Source organism: Carassius gibelio, chromosome A6 (assembly GCF_023724105.1).
Source record: "Carassius gibelio isolate Cgi1373 ecotype wild population from Czech Republic chromosome A6, carGib1.2-hapl.c, whole genome shotgun sequence".
Lineage (NCBI taxonomy): Eukaryota > Metazoa > Chordata > Actinopteri > Cypriniformes > Cyprinidae > Carassius > Carassius gibelio.
In genome coordinates this window covers 9,394,725-9,415,859 of record NC_068376.1, presented here as the reverse complement: position 1 = coordinate 9,415,859, position 21,135 = coordinate 9,394,725, and the positions used below count along the sequence as shown (strand labels likewise).

Here is a 21,135-nt window from a genome sequence, read left to right as displayed (position 1 = left end):
CCCTCGCTCAGGGAGTAGAACACTGGCAGTGACCAGTCTCTGGAGAAGCAAACAGGTCTACCTGAGTGGCTCCGAACCATCTCCAAATCAGCTAGACCATCAAGGGATGGAGTCGCCATTTATCTTGAGAGCACTGCTCGAGACAGCTCCTCAGCTGTACGGTTGAGCAGGCTCAGAATGTGAATGGTACGAAGTGAAACTTGGACCCGGTGAGTGCCGCGCTTCCACGCCCACCTCGGGACTCGGCCATAAAGCCAGTGCTGGAGTGGTCTCAAAGAGTAGCGCTTGTTGTTTGTCATTTCTCTGATCACAAATGCAGATATGGTTTTATGGTTATGCGGCGTGATGAAATGCAATGCATAAAAAGACAGTATATGTCATTATGATCTGTAATTATGTCCCTATGCCGCAAATACCTCGTTTGTAATGGGTTTTACTGCTTTTGTCTCATCGTGACGGTGTTCTGATGATTTGTGCTACCCTGTCAGATTTTACTACCTCCCATTAAAACAGATGGTGGCATAATTCAGAAGCAAAAGCCTTTATTAACATGTACACCTTCCCCAATGCTAAACCTACCCTTACTGCAGGATAAATCCAGTGTTGGTAGCATACTGTAATCTGATAGATAGCATTATTTGTGGGAACACCGGGACATGGCATCACAGTATGGTAAGGGGCGTTACATTTTTGTCACACGCTTTAGGTATTTGGCAAATCACAAAGCACTGGATAGCTGGCCAATTAGAGCACACCTCACTTTTCAGAACGATGAGCTTTGTAAAAATTGACGCATTTCAGAAAGGCGGAGCAGAGAGGAGAAACAATAATGTACAGTATGTGGAAAATAATGTTTTTTTAACCTTAAACAGCATAAACACATGTCATTACACCAAATGCACAAATAATGTTATTTTTAGCAACAACATATGACCCCTTTAAACAATCTGTGTAAATTAATCTAAATGCCACTTCAGATGCAGATTCTAAGTGGCTCTTAAACAATATGGAAGAGTTAAAACTGAACACAATCTTGTAGCTTAAACTGCATATAGACAATATAAAGTAGCTCTTTTTATATTTTGAATTTACTTGTAATTTTTCTTGTAGAAAACACTTTTCTAATCATGTGCATGATTTAGCAAATCGAGCGAACTCAATAGTAAATCAAGGGAACGCAATGTGCAGGGATACGTACTTTTCATACTTAAAGCTGCAGTAGGTAACTTTTGTAAAAATATATTTTTTACATATTTGTTAAACCTGTCATTATGTCCTGACAGTAGAATATGAGACAGATAATCTTTGAAATAATCAAGCTCCTCTGGCTCCTCCCAGTGGTCCTATTGCCATTTGCAGAAATACATCGCTCCCATTAAAGGGGGGGCGAAATGCTATCTCATGCATACTGAGTTTTTTACACTGTTAAAGAGTTGGATTCCCATGCTAAACATGGACAAAGTTTCAAAAATTAAGTTGAACGTTTGAAGGAGTATTTCTGTCCCAAAAATACTCCTTCCGATTTGTCACAAGTTTCGGAAAGGTTTTTTTCGAGTATGGCTCTGTGTGAGGTTAGATTGAGCGGAATTCTCTTATATGGGTCCTAAGGGCACGTCTGCCAGAAGAGCGTGCGCTCCTGTATAGCAGAGCACTGAGAGCACAACAGATGTTCACTGATCAGAGTGAGAGCGTAGTGAAATGTCACAAAAGGAGTGTGTTTTTGGTTGCCAGGGCAAAACAACCCTGCACAGATTACCAAAAGAGAAACAGCATTAAGGGACCAGTGGATGGAGTTTATTTTTACAGAGCATCAACGGAGTTGTGCAAGTGTTTGTTCCCCTGCATTTCGAAGATGCTTGTTTTACAAACAATGCCCAGTTTGACGCCGGATTTGCACATCGTTTATTTCTTAAGGATAATGCAGTCCCAATGAAAAAGGGTCACGATCGTGCGTTGGAACCGCATGCCGTGAGTAAAACTGCTTCAAATATCTCTGTGTTGTTAACTTAGCTATCGGCGTGTAAGCACATCAAGTAAACAACATGCGATGTTGTCATCAAACTGCACGAGTAAAACTGCTTCAAATATCTCTGTGTTGTTAACTTAGCTATCGGCGCGTAAGCACATCAAGTAAACAACATGCGATGTTGTCTTCAAACTGCATTTTCAACATGTACAGTTTAAAAAAAAAAAAAAAAAAAAAAAAAAGACGACAAAGTGGAACTTAGTCATTTTCCAAAACCGCTAAGCAAATATATACAGTTTCAGTACATACCACATAAAGACGTTGTTGCTGATGCTGCTCTTGTTAAATCTCAGCCTCTGGATCTGATAATAAGTGTTTATATTTGGACTATTTTAGATTGCTTCGGGGGTACTGCGGTGGAGTAACCCAGTACCTTTGTGATTCTTCATAGACATAAATAGAGAAAAGTAGTTCCGGCTACGATGTTCTTCTGCAAGACGCAAGCAGTTCTGTTTATTAACCACTAGAGCGTCAAAAGTTACCGACTGCAGCTTTAAGTAAAATAATTATCACATACTTTAGAACTTTCACTCATGTAATATTTTAAACAAAAGAAAACAAACTAGTGATTTTAACTTCTACCAAAGTCATTTTCTTGTAAGATATCTATACTTTTACTTAAGTATGGCTTTAAAGTACTTTATCCACTACTGGTCAAAATAACAGCTGTTTGCAGGGTTGACCTCTTGATTTAAAACTTTCCAAGTATGTTAGCCTGAGTTGCTGTGAATAGTGTTGTTCACGTCTGTCATGTATATTTATCTGTTTAGTTTGAGGCTCAGCTGTCATGTTTCTAACACACTGGAGGCCACTGGCACGAGATGAAGTGTGTGCATGTGCAGGTCAAAACCTTCTTCTAGAAACAAATTATTTAAAGGTGTTCTTCCATGATTTTCCATAAAACAAATGATTCATGTACACAACTTGCACATTAATAATCATAATTTTAAGTACAATAACAGTATACAAATATTAGAATTGTAACAAACAAACAACCAAGTTTGATACTGACCTAACCAAAATAGACTTTATATATATATATATATATATATATATATATATATATATATAGTTATATATTTATTTGAAGACGTATTATAATCAGTCAACTAAAGGTGCTGTTTAACAAAATTCAGGCCTTGAGAAGGTTTGGATCATTATCCTAAGAGTAATTAAATGTTGGAACCTTTTCTAACCTGGACATGCGACAGGGGTCCTTCTTGCCCATGTACGGTGGCACAAAAATAGAAATATTCATAATAATCTTGGCTAAAGAGTTCAGTATCATGTTAGACACAAATGCTTGCACTCTGTCCCTGATTACATTTAAAACGTTTTAGATATTGTATTTTATTTAATAATGTATTTTATTTTTGATTCATTAATAATAATTAGCATGGAAGCTCAAATGTAACATTTTGGGTTTACCATATTTTATGCTAAATTTATATTTTAAACTTTTGTTTTGGCTGAACTATACACAATACAAATGGTCAATATCCACAATACATATTGTTAATTTTTTTCCTGCAATATATTGTGACATGATATTGTATATTTTTTTCACTCCTAATAGAGATATCTTATTTTCCATAAGTAAATTAACTTCAAACTCAAAATAATATTGTTTAAACAACACCTTGGTTACAGCATGAAATAATTTTGCCCACACTAGGTGCTTTCGTTTCTGGCTCTGGTTACAGCTAACCCCTTAATCTGTCTGTTTCATTCTTCCTTATTTAACCACATTTACTTTTAAGAAACTCATACTTTACAGCTCAACATACTCAACAAGTGTGTGCAAAGATCCATTTGGTACATTAGAAAAGTCACTGAAAGATCAGCAATGCTTCCTTAAATAAAAACAGGACTTCCCCTAGCCAGCACCTAAGGCCAGAGCAATACATGGGGGCTAATTTTAGAGTAATGAATCAGCTTGCCCATAGTCTAGCCCCAGTGCACTAAAGGGCACCTTCTCATTCAACCTCCTAACCTACAACATGAATAAAACAGTATTTTCTTTTATTATTTTTGCCTGAACCACAGCTCTGGAGATGGACTTTTCTGATAACAGAAACACCAATGCAGGTGTTTTGTTTATCTACTAAACACAAGGATAGTAACTGCTGCGTCACTTTGAAAACAACAAAAGGTATGAAACCTTACTGAGGTATTGCAGGGTGCACATCGAAGACTGCACTATGATGTGTAAAACTATCCCACATTCATTTTTAGCCACCACAGACATTGCCTATAGATGGGCGTACAGTAAATAGAATCTTTCACACTGTCATCTTGCCATATGCCTCATAGGCACTGTAGAGTGCACCAGCATTACTTACTCAAGTCACATAATTGTAAAACTAGTTATTATAAAACACAAAAGTTCCAGGAATATTAAAAGCGTAGGGAAAACAAGCTACTATTGATTTTGATTTTGGATTTCAAATGGTTGAACATGGCAATACAAATTATCTTAATTTTTTCTAAATTTAAGCATGAGGACGAGTGTCACACTAAATGTCATCACGTCTGCCATTAAGCTTTATAGAAAAGTTTATTATACATGTAATTAATACCCATGCATTATATTCCATGCGTTTATACACTTTTGAAAAATCTACTCCAGGCAAACTCTGTTCCTTGCTCTGCTTCCACTCCACACTACACAGCTTGATCTGTTCCACAAAAACAAGCAGCTGTAGGGGTGCAATATGTGAAATCAGTGTAGTTTTAGTAATTATTAGCACTCTTTGAAAGACAATTAGCCAAATCAAATTCAATGACAGAAACTAATTGTTGTACACATAAAGGTATAGTTTAACCACACATTTTTTATATTTTATTTTATTTTATGTTGTTCTGAAATTATTTAGTTAAACACAAATTAAGATATTTTTAATGAAACCTGAGATTTTTGTTCCTCCAACTGAAAGTCCATAACACAAATTCTTCGATGCTTCATAAAAAGTTCATAAAAAGATCATAAAAGAAAATCATATAAATCAAGCACACTGTAAAACCGAACAGTTAAATTAATCAAATGAAATTAGTTAATTGCACTCAAATAATAATGAAAGTTCATTGGACTTAATTTAAATAAGTTCTGTAAACTCAAAATTGTTGTAGTAAGGTGAACTTAAAATTATTGCGTTTTCAAGTTCCCAGCATGCTTTGCATCAGAAAACAAGGAAAATAAATGTAGAAATTAAGTGTTATTTTGTGTGTTTTTACTATGTTTTAGATTAACATAGAGGGACTTAAGTTAGTACTTAAGTTAGTACTTAAATGTTGTGTTATCAGAACTTACAAATGTTTCTATTATGTTGTTTTTGTAGTGTTACCGTTGTGGTGAAGAGTAGAGCCTTTGGTTAGGTTTAGGATGGACAACAATAGACTATATTTGAGGGTATTTCCCACATTATGAGTTACAAATACAGAAAATTTTGAGTGAAGTACTCTCTAATTATAAGTTGAGAAATATTTATAAGATAACTGAGATAATTTAAGGCAACTGGAAATGTAATTTTTAATGTAATGTAATTTTTAAACTTATGTGTTCTGTGAACTTATTTGGGTTTACAGTGATATGGTAACAGACTCTTAAAAATATATATTTTATTGAACTAAAAATATTAAGTTAATTTGACTTAAAATTTTAGATGTAATCTGTTTAAAAAAATAAAATAAAAAATTGAGTTAAGTGAACTTGTCAGGTTTTACAGTGCAGTTTAAAGTCTTCTGAAGAGACACAATCACTTAATGTAATGGACAGATTTTATTTAGGCTTTTATTCCCAAATGTCTATTAATTGATGCACATGCATGGAGCAAATCAAATATAGTAAACAGAAGATCGAAGGTGATGGCTTGATGTGCAAGAACCAATGAAGTTTACTTACAATACAACTTATAGAAGAATATTATGTCATACCTCTATCTCCTCTAATAAGAATGCCTACTGACAACAAAGAAAAAAAATCATACCATATAGACAGAAAGCAACATATATATAAATAAATAAATAAATAAATATATATTTTTTACTACATTAACATTAAACAGAAGTCACATAGTAAAACAGGCTAATGTTCAACCAACTGTTTACTGTTCAATAAAATACGTTTTAAAAAAAGGATCAATACGACAAAAACAAAGAATAAAATACAAATACTAATAATCTCTCCTCAGATACCAGATTTTAATGCATTCATTATTCTGTTTATTTCAAGCAAGGAAAGGGTGGATCTTTTCCTCCTCCACAATTCATTTGAAAAAGTAGACATGTGATTATGATTGCCATACCTCTGACTATCCTCACATTATCTGCCTCATCCCGAGAGACTTGGGAAGAGCAGTTACTTGTCTGCAAGCAAGGTAATCAAAATCTTCATTATCATTTAAGAAACTTTTTCTGTAAGCATAAAGCCTGCTTTTGTTTTAATGTTTTAATAAGTAAATTATTTCAATTATATTATATCAATTATTCTTACTGCATTAAAGTTATGAATGTGAAGAGTGCATGCATGCTATCACACTGCAATTTTCTATTGATCGCAGCAGGTATCTGTCAGACTCTGATTCATTTCCTGGGTTCAGTTACTCATAGCACTGACTGAAATTATTACATGATCACATCATGAATGTTGTTTCTATGAGGAACCATGACAATCAGTGCACTATTAGAATGAGAGCAGTACCACATTTACACACAGCAGTGGTCTCATTGATATTTAAAGAAAATCATTCAGCATGTTATTTATTTATTCATGAATGATATTGCCGTTATTGTGCTCTAATTTATTTTAATAAGTTAACACTTATTTCCAAAACTTCATTTGAATTACTGATACAGGTGTTTACAGAATAAAAAATATTTTGTAGACATGTTGAGAGTAGTTAAATGTATTTTTATCTAAAGGAACAGCTGAGACTGGACTGAAAACAGTCAAACTCAACGAATGAACTTTTGATTATGATTATGACTCCAGTGATTCATACTGTATATGATCATATTGCATATTCTGGTAGCTCATAATGGAAACCTGTTATGAATGATAAGACTCGCATTATCCATAGACTTCTTATATATGTCATGTTTACTGTTTATTTTGTTTAAAAAAAGATCAACTAACCTCTGAATATGGACAATAAGTTGGACCTGTCCAGACTAACAGAAGAGGAGGCCAAACATGTGTGGGAGGTCATTCAAAGAGATTTTGACCTCAGGAAGAAGGAAGAGGAGAGGCTCAGGTAAGGACTTTAAATTACATTATTAATCTATGTTACCATAGAAACAAATTGGACATGATTTAACACTGGTTCATTGGTTAATATATGTCATTGGAGCCAGCCAGCACTGACTCCAAAATATACAAATGGTTTAGTGAACTGAGAGGTACAATTGCATTATTTCTTCTATATTTATCTATATATTATACTCTGTCTTTAGTAAACGCTAGCGGAGCAATGTTATGAGAAAGGCCACAATGCGTGAAAGGCTGCTGTTGTAAAGACATCATGATGATCATGGTACAGTCACAAGGCCTGATCACACCATTCTCCACTGGCTGGGAAAACATGATGCCCCAGAGCTCTATTCTTTTTGGACAAGGAGGTCTCTGTGTGGCTATTGAATTGTTATTTGGAATATGTTCGTTTCTATCTGTTGGGAAGGACAGTTTTTATATGGCTTCAGTTCAAGTTGAATTATTGATCATGCTCTTTTACAACACCCATTATGTGTTGTAATGCAAATTTAATGCATTATGTTGAATATACTGGAAAATTTACTTTGTGTGACTTACTAAGGTTTTGAAAACATTGCATTCACAAACGGACTCTTTGAGTCTTGATATAAAAATCAGAGAGGCACTGATATTAAAAATCCTGGCAGAGTTGATAATCATATAAATTATGTTTTATTTTACGGATTATATTAAATAATTCTGTAAAGTTTTGTTTAAATAAATCAAACATGGAAAACCAAAAACTAAAATTAGTCATTTTAAATATCACCAGTGAATTCAGGCATCATAAGGTTATAATGTACATCATCTAACATTCCTAATCACCTTGCACCTTTCTAAAGATGATATTTAACATGGTTTGTAAATTATAAGTGTTATTAAGGATTAACGTAAATGAACACAAATGAAGGCAGAGGTAATTTAAATGTTAAAACAGAAGCAATATCCACGGTTAATCATATACCCTTCAGTACAGATAAATTAAAACATCTCTAATATTGGGTGTCAAGATATGGTACAGATATACTGTGTGTCCATAATAGGGAATGGTATCAGTTTATTAGTTTAGGGCTAAGCCAAGCCTGCCTTCAGAAAGTAACCACAAAGCTTTTTCAGTGACTTAATCATGTATGTAATTTGTTTTTCTGTTTGTTTGTATTACACCACAGTGAGATTAAATCTAAGATCGAGAGGGAAGAAACAAAGAGGGAGCTCCTGGGGTCTCAGACAAACCTGACTGACTCTCACTGTATCCGCTGCCTGCAGCCCTTTAAGTTCCTGGTGAACAGCAAACGGCAGTGTATGGACTGTAAACTCTACACCTGCAAGACCTGCAGCCGCTACAACAAGAAGGAGCACGGCTGGGTATGCGACCCCTGCCGCATGTCCAGGTTAGAAAAGGTTCCAACATTGGATTACAAATGTAATGGAAACATTTTACAGCTTATTCTCTTAGGTAAACTATAAAGTTATGTATATAATTAATCCCTGATATTAAGTCTTCGCACAAAATCTTTTTCTATATGCAGGGTCCTGAAAATTGGAACCTTGGGGTGGTACCATGACAATATACACTCTCGCTTCAAGCGTTTTGGCAGCGCAAAAGTGATGAGGTCACTGTACAAGAGATTAAATGAAGAGGGTGAGTGCTATTAAAAGCTTCCCGATAACCTTTATTGTGTCGAAATGAGCTGCCACATCATCACCCTGTTTCAGTATCCCCAGTCATTTTAAGTGGTTAAGCAAGCAAGTGAGTGCTAAGAAGAGATAATGTACAGTCAGCCGGTCATTAATGCAAAATAAACCCTGGCATGATGATTAGCCTTGGATTAGAGCGGTCTTATATCACCCTGAAGGAGTTTATTTTGCAATCATGACCTAGCTGTACATTATCCATGACATATTACTAACTTGTCTTTCAATTGAACTTATTTGATAATTTTAGCACCTGCTAAATTAATGTAAATATATTATCTTTAAGCTTCTGCTAATATAAAACTATGGCAGTAATTACAGCATAGTACAAAAAAATATATATTTTAATTTTAAAATAATTTCACATTCAACACATTTCAACAAACATTCCTCTCATTAGTAAATATGTAAATATATATAGTAAATATGTAAAGCCTGTATACACTGCCTTTCAGATGAAGAACAGCAAGAGACAGCAATGGTGCAACGCATGTGTTATCGTTAGATGCCTGTGTGTATTTAGTTACCAAGTGGATTTGTTTATCACTCAGTTGAATTTAAAGAACTCTGTCTATTGGCTGTGTCCCAAGTGCTTAGGCCATAACTGGGTCACATGCTGTGTCTGGGGCACTGACTTGCTGATGTTGTTTATAGACTTGCATGACAGGACATGTTAAAGAGAAAAATGAGAAACCTTGGTTGAATGCACAAATGGAGGTGTAGATTTTACACCCCAAGGATAAAGCTGACAACTGTAAAACTGTTAATGTTCTATGTTTACCATTTTGTAGGTTCAATATATTTGCTCTTATTAGTTTTGCTGTGGTATTATGTGCAACAACTAATTACTCTTTGAATTATTTGTTCAAAATGCCTGATAAATGAGTTAAATACTCTCATTTGCACAAGACTCAAGTCATTGTCCGTTGTTTCTTTAGGGCACCGTGATGATGACACACAGAGCATGACTGATGTGCGCAGTGAGTACACAAATACATTCATGCTGTGAAGGAAACAACAGGAGCATAGCTGGTGCTGTCACAGAGCAAAGCTTAAGAGCACTTGGCCAAGCCTTATTTACATTTATCAGTACTGAAACTATGCATTCTCTTTTGAATAATATATAATTTATGCTTTATTCTTAGATGTATATAATGGTCATGATGAACATTTGGATGCATCTGAAGCTCAACATTATAAGCAGGTAGACTCAATTTTATAATGCTTTTGAATTTATTTTTCAATATGCCTTTCAAGGGCTTTGTTTAGGCTTTCCCCTTGGTGAATTAACTTAATGGCTTATTATTTTAAAAAAATATAACTGGTAAATCATAACTAATAATGAGATAAAAAGTCAAAATAAAATCAAATTATGAAATACAGTGTACTACGTCATGATTATGAAATAAAAAGTCAAAATTATGACATACTAAATCATTATGACTTAAAGTTGGAAATTATGAGATAAAGCCATAACTATGATTTAAAAATTACGATTTACCAAAATAAACAGAAATGAGTTATATTGACTTAGCCTACAGGTGTTTTCCCCCCTCTCCATAAATCTACAGTTTAAAGCAAATTATCTGTGCAAGGGATTTCTGCCACAACAATTAGACAAACACTTTTTTTTCTGCAATTGAATTATTAAAGATACAAAAGTTACATTCAAAATCCACTTGGCTGAAGTGGCTCATTGAAAGGCATGATACTTATGTTGCAGTTAAATGCTATACATCATATCATAAATCACTGTGAATAAGTTTAAAATTGTCTATAAGCAGAGTGGTAATATTTTAAAGTGTGCAATTATGATAAAAGAGCTCTCTTAAACCAGTATTTTGTAAGTCTTTGTCACTCATGTTTTATATAAGCTAAATTGTCCTGACTTCTTCACAGAAACGAAAGACCAAGCGTCTTCTCTCTGTCCACCCCATGGATCTTGACATGGATGATTATACCACTCATTCTCGCAGACAGTCTATCCAGGTATTGAGAAAGCTGATATTGTTAAACATCCACTCTGTGGAACAGGGCACTCAGGCATCATAGACACTTTCATTCTTCTCCAGAACATGCACGAAGACAGAGGTCAGCGGAATGATGTAGAATACAACTCTGAGATGTCCCATCACCATCATCATCGCATGAACCGGAGGAAAAGTCTCGATAGGTTCTCACGCCCAGGTGAAGCAAACATATTCTGTCTGTATTCTGTCATTTTTCTCTTCTTTCTTTCTTTCTTTCTTTCTTTCTTTCTTTCTTTCTTTCTTTCTTTCTTTCTTTCTTTCTTTCTTTCTTTCTTTCTTGTGTGAAAACCAGAACAATCTGGAAATCTGGGATCTTTGATTGATTTTCATCCTTAAATGCCATTAAACTGATAGCTAATTTGTCCCCTTGATTTTCTGTTTTAGATGATGGCATGCACTCTGAAAACAGAATGGTACGCGCTCGCTCGCTCTCTAAAATCAACTCCTCTTTGGCTCCACGCCAGATTTATCTGGATACTTCAGAGGAGGAAGATATGTTACGATACCCTGTCTACCAGCTGCCCCCAAGACGCCGCAGTCGAGCATCATCTCAAGAAAACATTCATCAGAGTGCACCACCGGTATCAGAGATCAAGGGACTTTCTTCACATTGGAAATTGAATAATACATAAAAGTGCAAAATATTTTGTTTGTTGAGCTAGCATTGAAGAAATGCTCTATTCACAGTTAGAGGAGATATTTAAGGATAGGGAGGTTTCTGAATTTAAACAAGGCCACTCCTTGACTGATACTGATATGACTTGATTCTTTGGCTCATGTGGATGTGCAAGATTTTAAACATACTCTGTCAATCAAAAGTTTGGGGGTCAGAAAGATTATTTTTTAAAGAAATTAAGATTTTCATTCAGCAAGGAATAAAGTAACAGTAAAGACTTAGAAACTGAATAATTTATGCTGCTCTTTTGAACTTTCTATTCATTGAATAATTTAGAAATAAAAATGCATCAAATATTCTACAATAGTATTAAGCAATGCAACCATTTATAACCTGCTGTGTAATAAAAAAATGTTAATTAGCACCACATCAGCATATTAAAATCATTTCTGGAGAATCATGTGACACTGAAGACTGTTTTGCCAACACAGATATAAACTACATTTTGTATTATATTTAAAAAAGAGATAAACACATTGTTTTAAATTTCACAATATTACTGTACATAATATTACAAATAAATGTATCCTTGGTGAGCATAAGAAACTCAATTTTAAAAATCTTACCGATTCCAGAAACAGTAATGCATCTTTTAAAAGTACAGTTGTTTTTTAATTGCACCTTTTAATAAATAATTATGGGTTAGATTAGTTTTAGTCACCTCATGTTTTGACTGTTATTATAGTATGATTGATTATGATGAATGATTTCCACTTTTTTGACTTAGACAAATGTCTGACTACCTTGTGTTAAATTCATCATTTGACCACTCTGCAATTGTGCTTTTTTCTGTTTCTGTGAGGTAGATCAATAACCTGAACAAGAGAATGTCTGCCATTGAGAGTCTCTTAAATCGACTGGAAGAGAAAATGACTTTGCCTCATGATCAGGTATGAGTAAAGTCTCTAAGTAGAACATAGCAGATATGCCCTTCACACTGAAAAAGTTTCATGTAGGTCCATCTCATGAATTTAATATTAAGTACTTATTGTGTATGTCTGTAGCCTGTCCAGCCCACAGCAGGGCAGATGGAGGAGGAGAAGCTGAGGAGAAAACTAGATGAGCTGATGAGTGACAAGGCACTGTCCTCTGACGAGGATGAGCCGAAAATACCTCCTCATTCCAAAGGGCCCGCTGTGAGGGGGGACCATGCACCAATGGCCCCTATATCCCAAGAACCTTTGAGCTCCTCCAGTGATGAAATGCCCACTGAAGCACAAAAGGTGAGGACTCGGATAACACAAACATCCACAGATGCTGTCTTTGTCCAAGGTAAGGTTTTCCTGATAAAATATATTTTATGCTGATTCAGGTATCACATTATCAAGGCTACCAGTGGAATACAAGTGGGTTTTAAAAGTCACACAACTTATTACAAGCTTGCCATATTGTCGCTAAAATATTTTTTTTTTAGAATACCAGAGCACAAATACTTTATTAATAATTGTAAAAAGCTTAATTTTATCAATAGCATCTTTATAAGCATAGGTAAAGAAACAGCGGAAAGAAGTTTGTAGTCCCCCTGGGTTATTTTCATAACTAATCAGTGTCTTATCTAAAGACCATGAAGCATTAGCAACACTTATGCCTCGTTTAGCTATAACCTTAGCAACACTAATACCTGACTACAGTCATTTTTAGGATTTTTGCTGATGAGGCTTCTCTCCTCTCGGTTAATTGCTTTCAGAGATCCACCGCGGCGGCCCTATGCGACATCACAACTGAGATTCTAAGAACAATTAATGCCACTGAAAGCGCTATGAACGAGTTGGCCCCCTCAAATCCTAATGACAGACCTCAGTTAGCGGTCACAGATCTTAAGCAGGCTGATGATGCTTTCAGGGAACTTGAGGAAAATGTAAGCTGATCCCACTAATAGATACTTTTATATTTGTTTGAAGGAGCGAGTTTACACACTTGGAATGTCATTGGCATAACCAAGCGAGTTTATATCACTAAGGTATATAAGCTATTTGATCAGAACTCTGTATTTTCTTTTTCCTTTTTTTTTACTGCAGGTGTACATGAGTGCAGGGACATCCTTCGAAATGGCAAAAAAGTTGCACATGATTGAGCAGAATGCTAAGAATCAATACAGCGGCCCGTTAACTGATTCAGAGCTCTCTGAACTGGAGGACCAGGTTGCTTTGGCAGCTGCTAAGGTTCAGAGCACAGAGAGTGAGGTGAGCTTCTATCTATCTATCTATCTATCTATTTTTTAAAAAGTGACGTGACATTCAGCCAAGTATGGTGACCCATATTCAGAATTCGTGCTCTGCATTTAACCCATCCGAAGTGCACACACACAGAGCAGTGAACACACACACACACACTGTGAACACACACCCGGAGCAGTGGGCAGCCATTTATGCTGCAGCGCCCGGAGAGCAGTTGGGGGTTCGATGCCTTGCTCATGGTATTGAAGGTGGAGAGAGAACTGTACATGCACTCCCCCCACCCACAATTCCTGCCGGCCCGAGACTCAAACTCACAACCCTTCGATTGGGAGTCCGACTCTCTAACCATTAGGCCACGACTTCCCTTACTGTACTTCCCTCTATTGTATGTATCTGTCTATCTGTCTATCTGTCTGTATGTGTTTATTTATTTATTCATTTATTTATCAGGTCTCAGACATTGAGAGCAAGATTTCTGCTCTAAGTGCTAAAGGATTATCATTTGATCAAGCCAAGAAAAAGGTGATCTAAACAAACAGCCTTAGTAAAATAAAATGTATTGACTCATGTTTCTTGCAGATTTGAACTAATTATGCGTTTTTGGTCATATTTTCTTTCAGGCACTGAGTATACAACAAAAAAGGAAGTTTTCCCAAGACAGAGTACACTTTTAAGTGTATCCAGGACATTACGTTTACTTCTTCAGCATAGTCTTACATATTCCTTATATCAAGATATCTGTGCCTATATTACTTGACAATGTGCTTTATCGTATGTTCAAGATTTTTGACACAGATCTTGACTTAGCACCAGTAAACTTTTGTCAAGGTACTTTTGACTTTTGTACCTTGGCAACTTTGAGATTTTAATAATAAAGTTGGTATGTCAATTTTTTTTTTCTTCAGTGCATAGATAGTATTTTTGGAGATACACTAAAGATGTCACTTTATTAAGCTATACATTTCAAATTATTTAATATCTAACACTTACCCATCTCTGGTAGTGATGAGAAGTTCAGATCATTTTACCGACTCGGACCTTTGAGTCTCATTCAGTAAAAAGAACAAATCTTTTTACAAATCATTTTTTGCGTCATTTAAATTAATTTTATCAAATATAATTAAAATGTTACGTGTTACTTCCCTGATGTCTACTAGTACTTATGCAAACGTTGATCTACAAACAATACAAAACTATAATGCAATTCAGAAAAGATTAATTCATTGATTAGCTCACCTCACCTTATCTGACCTCTTATCTTATCTAAGCCAATGCAGTCTGAGCCGGAAAGAGGACTGATTAGTTCATCTCATGGGTCTTTCAGGTTTGAGTCATTCCTTTATCATGTGACAGACCCATCAGCGTTATACTAATGCATTGTTTAATGCAAAGAGAATTGTCATTATTATTATCACCATCATTATTATAAGTATTATTTTCTCTTACAGTTACTGCATTTCCTGTCTCAAACTGTAGCTTTTTACTTCTAACAGTTTATAAATGCATGATTTTCTGTCATGATTATTATTTTTTATACCCCTTAATGTTGAAACAAAGGTAATAAAGAGTTGGTTATTATTATTAAGTCTCTTTCTGGCTCAGACTGCACAGGTTAAAGCTTATGGGCCTGTCACATGATGGATAAATGACTCGAAAAACCTGATGACTCTATAGATGAACTAATCAATTATTTTTGGACCCAGTTCTAATAAAAGCTCAAAGAAGATTCAATGCATGGTTGCAGAAAGACTTGACCTTGAGAGTCAGAATACTGCTTGCTAATGCTTCCATACACGCACTCTCTCTGTATGTGGACAACAAAATCTCTAATTCAGTTGATAAAATCATGTTTAATTTTGTTTGGAAAAACAATATCCATTATGTTAAGAAGTCTGTATTAATGAACACATGATTATGGTGGGTTGAATTTCCTTGATTTATTTTGCTAGAATCCCTTACAATTTATCTAAATTTCATAAACAGGCATTACTTGCATGGTCATTAATTTTTAAGCACAATTTCTCCCCTCACCAGTACTTCATTTGGAACAATCAAGACATTTTATAACAGAAAATAATAACTGGTTTTAGAATTATTTTGGTTGTTTCACAGTTATCTAACTCGGAAGGTCTTATTTTAAGTTACAAAAAATTCTTAAGTAAATGTAATTTTCCAGTAACTCGCTAAGAATTCTCCATTGTCATGGGCGCTATTCCTAAAGGAGCCATTATGCTTTTATGCTTTTAACTCACCATATATATATTGGACTCTGTTAGATCATCGAGCACTATTTCTAGACTCATTTGAAATCCCAGTAGGAAAAGGAATCTTTTTGTCACATCCTTCATCATGTAACTATAAGATTAGATCTCTTTTTCAAAAAGAGCTTGAAACAACTTTATATCTGGTGTCTTATTTGAGGTATGTGGCTGATCATATTGATGGGAAAAAAGTATGGACTCTGTCTTTGGAATACATAATAACAAGGTTAGAGAAATCTCATTCAAACTGTTATACAGATTTTACCCAGCTAAAGTGTTTTTCAAAAGGTTTAAGTCAGACAAACTGTTCTATTTGTTGATCTTTTGGGATTGTCCTCACACAACTATTTTGGATTGAATTCTCTAATTTTATCCATCGCAGTGTGCTCCAGGGTTTCTCTTTGCTTTTTAAGAATGTGCTGTTTGGCTTCTTTAATATTCATAAAGACAAAATTAACGAATATTTTATTTTTAACCTATTATGACTTCTTGGAAAATGTCATATTCACCGCAGTAAATTCACTCATCAAAATCCTATATATATATATATATATATATATATATATATATATATATATATATATATATATTTGTTTTTTTAAAGAGGCTCAACAGTATATCCAAACTATTTAATCTTCCAAAAATCTTAAGGCTGTTTTTAATTTATTTTGTTATAGCTTTCATTTAATATTATTTATTTTGTGTTTACATACGTTTGTAAATGGTGCTTTGCATGTAATGCCACTTCTTTATATGCAATATTGACATTCTCTGTACTTTATCTTTGGTACCTTTAATAAAATAAATAAAAAGAGCTAATAAATTTTCTTTCCAGCTCAGACTGCATTGGTTACGCTTATGGGTTTGTCACGTGATAAAGGAACAACTCGAAAACCCGAATCATGAGATGAACTAAACAATTCTCTTTCCGGCTCAGACATTGATTGAAACAGGTGAACTACTAATTCCAGTACAGAACCTATACAATTTTGTGCATGCGCGACTGAACGAATCAGAAAGTATCCTGGAAGTGCACTAAATTAGGCCTAAAGTTGTCTGAACGTGATGGATCATCCCATGAGGTTGTCAGGTGAGAGGTTATCACGTGGATCGTTTTACTTACGCCTAAATTATTATTCATTAATTGTATTAATAGTTAGATTGGGCTGGCTTTCACAAAAGGGAGTTTTATTACAAAAAAAAATATTTCATTCTCCTCGTGGTCAATTGTCTAGGATTGTGCTGCCCTCTAGACTGCAGTATGTATAAAAAGACTAACGCGTTTAATCTTATACACATGAACCTTGCCATTGTAGTTGCATTTATTTAATTATCTCTGTAATTCAATTTATTATAGGCCTAGTTAGAATTTTGAAAATACATTATTTGAAATAATAAAGTATTAAAACATAGGAAATAAGATAATGACATTGATATATTTGAGGTTAAAAAATAACACATATAAGTCAGATATATAAACGGTTTATATAAAGTTTTAGGGGCTGTTTTTACAACGACCATGAAAATTATGACATGAAACGATGCACCAGTAGCACATCAACTTTAATTGTCTAATAAAGCCTCTTGGTGGAGCTAATGCACTAGCCCAGACCACACAGACAGACAGACAGACAGACAGACAGACAGATAGATAGATAGAAAGATAGATAGATGAAATGACCCATGGATCATATTTGCGAACTTGCCCTAATATGCTAGAAGACGGAAATAATTACAATTCAAATGTCAGGTAACGCCCACAAGTGCCGCCCACTTTTCGCGCAGAGTCCCGCACATTGGGCTGCTGTGTATTCTTTCTCATCCGAGAGCCGCTCATCTTCATACTGGTTCGATTTGACCTAGAAACAAATGCAGCTTTGGACAGATGACTTTATTCCTCATTTGGTTTGAAGTACCGAACTAACGTAGGAAGAAATGTTAAGGGATGACCGGCTATATTCTCGGGAATGCCTATCGTAGCCTACTCATGGCGTATCAGCAAACTGTCATCTTCCAATCTTCCATCCTATCCGTGATGTTTTGACATATCGATGTGCCGTTTGAATGTGCAACAGGCTCCCGCCATATATTCATGCGGTTTATGGAGACGACGGGGAATCAAAGGGAGGATGTGTCCTAGTGCTCTACACATATTTGTTTGTAGTCGTTACAAATATAACCATTTATTAACGTTGCTCATGACACACTGAATGGTGCTCTTTGATCTATACACAACTGGACAGCACTTCAATTTGGCGAAGTCATTTTTTGTAGAAGTTTGTGTCAGATTATAAGGGAATTTAAAATGGCAACGCAAGTAACGGGGAGGAAAAGAATTTCCAACCGGGAGAAACTATCGGCGGAGGATGATACTCTCAGTCAAATAGCTCGAGAGGTAAGACAACCAACGTTTCACGTGCTCCTATAGACTCTTATCATACTGCACAAAATGTCGCCCTTTTACTCCAAATACTGTAGTATTTAAAGTCTTAATGGGAATATCCAATGATTTTACTGAATAATTAAAGGGTTTTGGCGGTTGTGCTGTCCTCACTCCCCGTTTCCATGCAGTAGGGATAAATGAACACGAAAATGGTGACGCTCGTGTCCTTTAAAATGTGAATGGGAAATATTGTACCTCCTCTCCTCCCAATTACTAAGCGCTAATGAATGACAAAAACACAGTTTGAATTGTTGCTAGCATGACTGAAAGACTTCAGCTGTAGGTTAGGCTTAATTGTTGTGGTAAACAAACAATTGCTTATATACAAAAAGCGTTAGTGCAGTTGAGCAACGGCATCCTCATGTTTGGATAACTGCACAGCGGCGTGACGTCACTAAGCAACGATCAAACGAAAAAGCTAAGAGAACGTCCCAGACTGCTGACGTCAGAACCTGCTCTGATGCGGCACATCACACCCAGTAAATGGCCCGAAAAGCCTCAGGGATGTATCTTCGGTTTTCAGTTCTTAATGAAAAACAGACACAGATAGCTAGGTTTCTTTTTGAAAGTATGGTGCAGGGCTTTAGTCATTCTTGCTATTTTTATTTATACTAATCTATTATTATTAAACAATTAACTGATATTGTAATTGAAGTCATCTTATTGCTTATGTTCCAAAAGATGTTCCATATTAAGGGTAAAAGGTTTGTGTTTAGTTCTTTGCAACAATATCCAGGTTTTCAGGTTTACTTAAAGACCTCTGTGACCTTTTGGATAAGCTGACCACATATGGAAAGAATTTCCTTACTGAAGAATCCACACATGGCCATTTTTTTTTTTTTACCAACAGACTTATTTTTTTCTGTTTGACCGTGACCTTATCTTGATGATTGGTGCCCTTAATAGGTAAACTCTTTGGGTGTGGTGTGGAAATGTATCTTGGACATTTCGTTTCCAGCTCTAGCAAAGGGATGGAAAAGTAATGATGCTTTGCATCATTTGCCCTCTAGTCCTTGTGTTCTTGTAAAACTCTGTACCCACCCACTATTAAACTCACCACCCCTCTTACAGGATGAATCAGTCCCTGAAGAGTAGAATAAACTCTACATCCTCTAATGTTTTTCCTTTCTTTTTGTTCTGCATTCTCACAGATACTTCACAATCAGACATAATGCCAAAGTCAGAGAGAAATTGAGTGAAAGTCAAAGTAATAGTTTAATCAAAAATAAACTTTTTGTCATTATTTTCTTATCTTTGTGTCATTCCAAAGTCATATAACGGTTATTCTTCTATTTTTAAACAGAAGGCAAGCTTTTGGAATATACAGGTGCTGGTCATATAATTAGAATATCATAAAAAAGTTGATTTATTTCACTAATTCCATTCAAAAAGTGAAACTTGTATATTGTATTCATTCATTACACACAGACTGATATATTTAAAATGTTTATTTCTTTTAATGTTGATGATTATAACTGCCAACTAATGAAAATCCCAAGTTCTGTATCTCTGAAAATTTTAATATTACTTAAGCCCAACACGGAGAAAGGATTTTTAGAAATCTTGGCCAACTGAAAAGTATGAACATGAAAAGTATAAGCATGTACAGCACTCAATACTTAGTTGGGGCTCCTTTTGCCTGAATTACTGCACCAATGTGGCATGGCATGGAGTTGAACAGTCTGTGACACTGCACAGGTGTTATGAGAGCACAGGTTGCTCTGATAGTGGCCTTCAGCTCTTCTGCATTGTTGGGTCTGGCATATCGCATCTTCCTCTTCACAATACCCCATAGATTTTCTATGGGGTTAAGGTCAGGTGAGTTTACTGGCCAATTAAGAACAGGAATATCATGGTCCTTAAACCAGGTACTGGTATTTTCAAAGGAAATGCAAAATTTACTTTAATCAGAGAACATAACTTTGGACCACTCAACAGCAGTCCAGTCCTTTTTGAAGCGAGATGCTTCTGACGCTGTCTGTTGTTCAAGTGTAGCTTGACACAAGGAATGCAACAGCTGAAACCCATGTCTTGCATACGTCTGTGTGTAGTGGTTCTTGAAGCACTGACTCCAGCTGCAGTCCACTCTTTGTGAGTCTCCCCCACATTTTTGAAACGGTTTTGTTTGACAATTATCTCCAGGGTGCGGTTATCCCTATTGCTTATCCCTATTGCTTTTTCTACGACATCTTTTCCTTCCCTTCACCTCTCTATTAATGTGCTTGGACACAGGGCTCTGTGAACAGCCAGACTCTTTTGCAATTAACTTTTGTGTCTTGCCCTCCTTGTGCTAGGTGTCAATGGTCATCTTTTTTTTCATTGTAATGAAAGCTAAACAAGCTCCAAAAAAGTACCATAAAAGTCATATGATGCTGTCCATACAATGTGTGAACTATTATCCAAGAACAGGCAGACAGTTCTCATTCATCGAAAATGATTATTCCATCTGTCCTGCCTTTTTGATTCGTGAACAACTGAATCATTTATGCATTTTGATTCAAGCTTTCTGGCACAAAAATGATTTAAGAATGCTCTGAAGTCTGATCATTTCAGTGATTTACCTGATCCAGTTTGCAAAA

General features: G+C 35.4%; 2 protein-coding genes across 6 annotated transcripts in view; both read left to right on the top strand.

Moving 5' to 3' along the window:
* The first annotated feature begins 3,999 nt into the window (after positions 1–3,999).
* LOC128015432 (melanophilin-like) lies at positions 4,000–14,741 on the top strand. 2 transcript variants are annotated; one of them, XM_052599254.1, is made up of 16 exons: positions 4,000–4,178; positions 6,258–6,402; positions 7,151–7,278; positions 8,444–8,665; positions 8,804–8,916; positions 9,908–9,949; positions 10,115–10,173; positions 10,869–10,958; positions 11,042–11,156; positions 11,384–11,580; positions 12,482–12,565; positions 12,680–12,898; positions 13,363–13,533; positions 13,694–13,858; positions 14,303–14,374; positions 14,473–14,741. In XM_052599254.1, the coding sequence occupies exons 3-16, from the start codon at positions 7,169–7,171 to the stop codon at positions 14,524–14,526; spliced, it is 1,713 nt and encodes a 570-aa protein (XP_052455214.1). In that variant the 5' UTR covers positions 4,000–4,178; positions 6,258–6,402; positions 7,151–7,168; the 3' UTR covers positions 14,527–14,741. The 2 variants fall into 2 exon arrangements, with proteins under 2 accessions (XP_052455214.1, XP_052455215.1); XM_052599255.1 differs by lacking the exon at positions 13,363–13,533.
* A 3,175-nt stretch (positions 14,742–17,916) lies between these two features.
* The window catches only part of LOC128015431 (leucine-rich repeat flightless-interacting protein 2-like), a 40,293-nt gene continuing 37,074 nt past the window's right edge, over positions 17,917–21,135 (top strand). For all 4 annotated transcript variants that reach the window (XM_052599250.1, XM_052599253.1, XM_052599249.1 and 1 more), the window contains exon 1: positions 17,917–18,508. In XM_052599250.1, the coding sequence (XP_052455210.1) occupies positions 18,419–18,508 (90 nt within the window). In that variant the 5' untranslated portion in view covers positions 17,917–18,418. The remainder of the gene's footprint in view (positions 18,509–21,135) is intronic.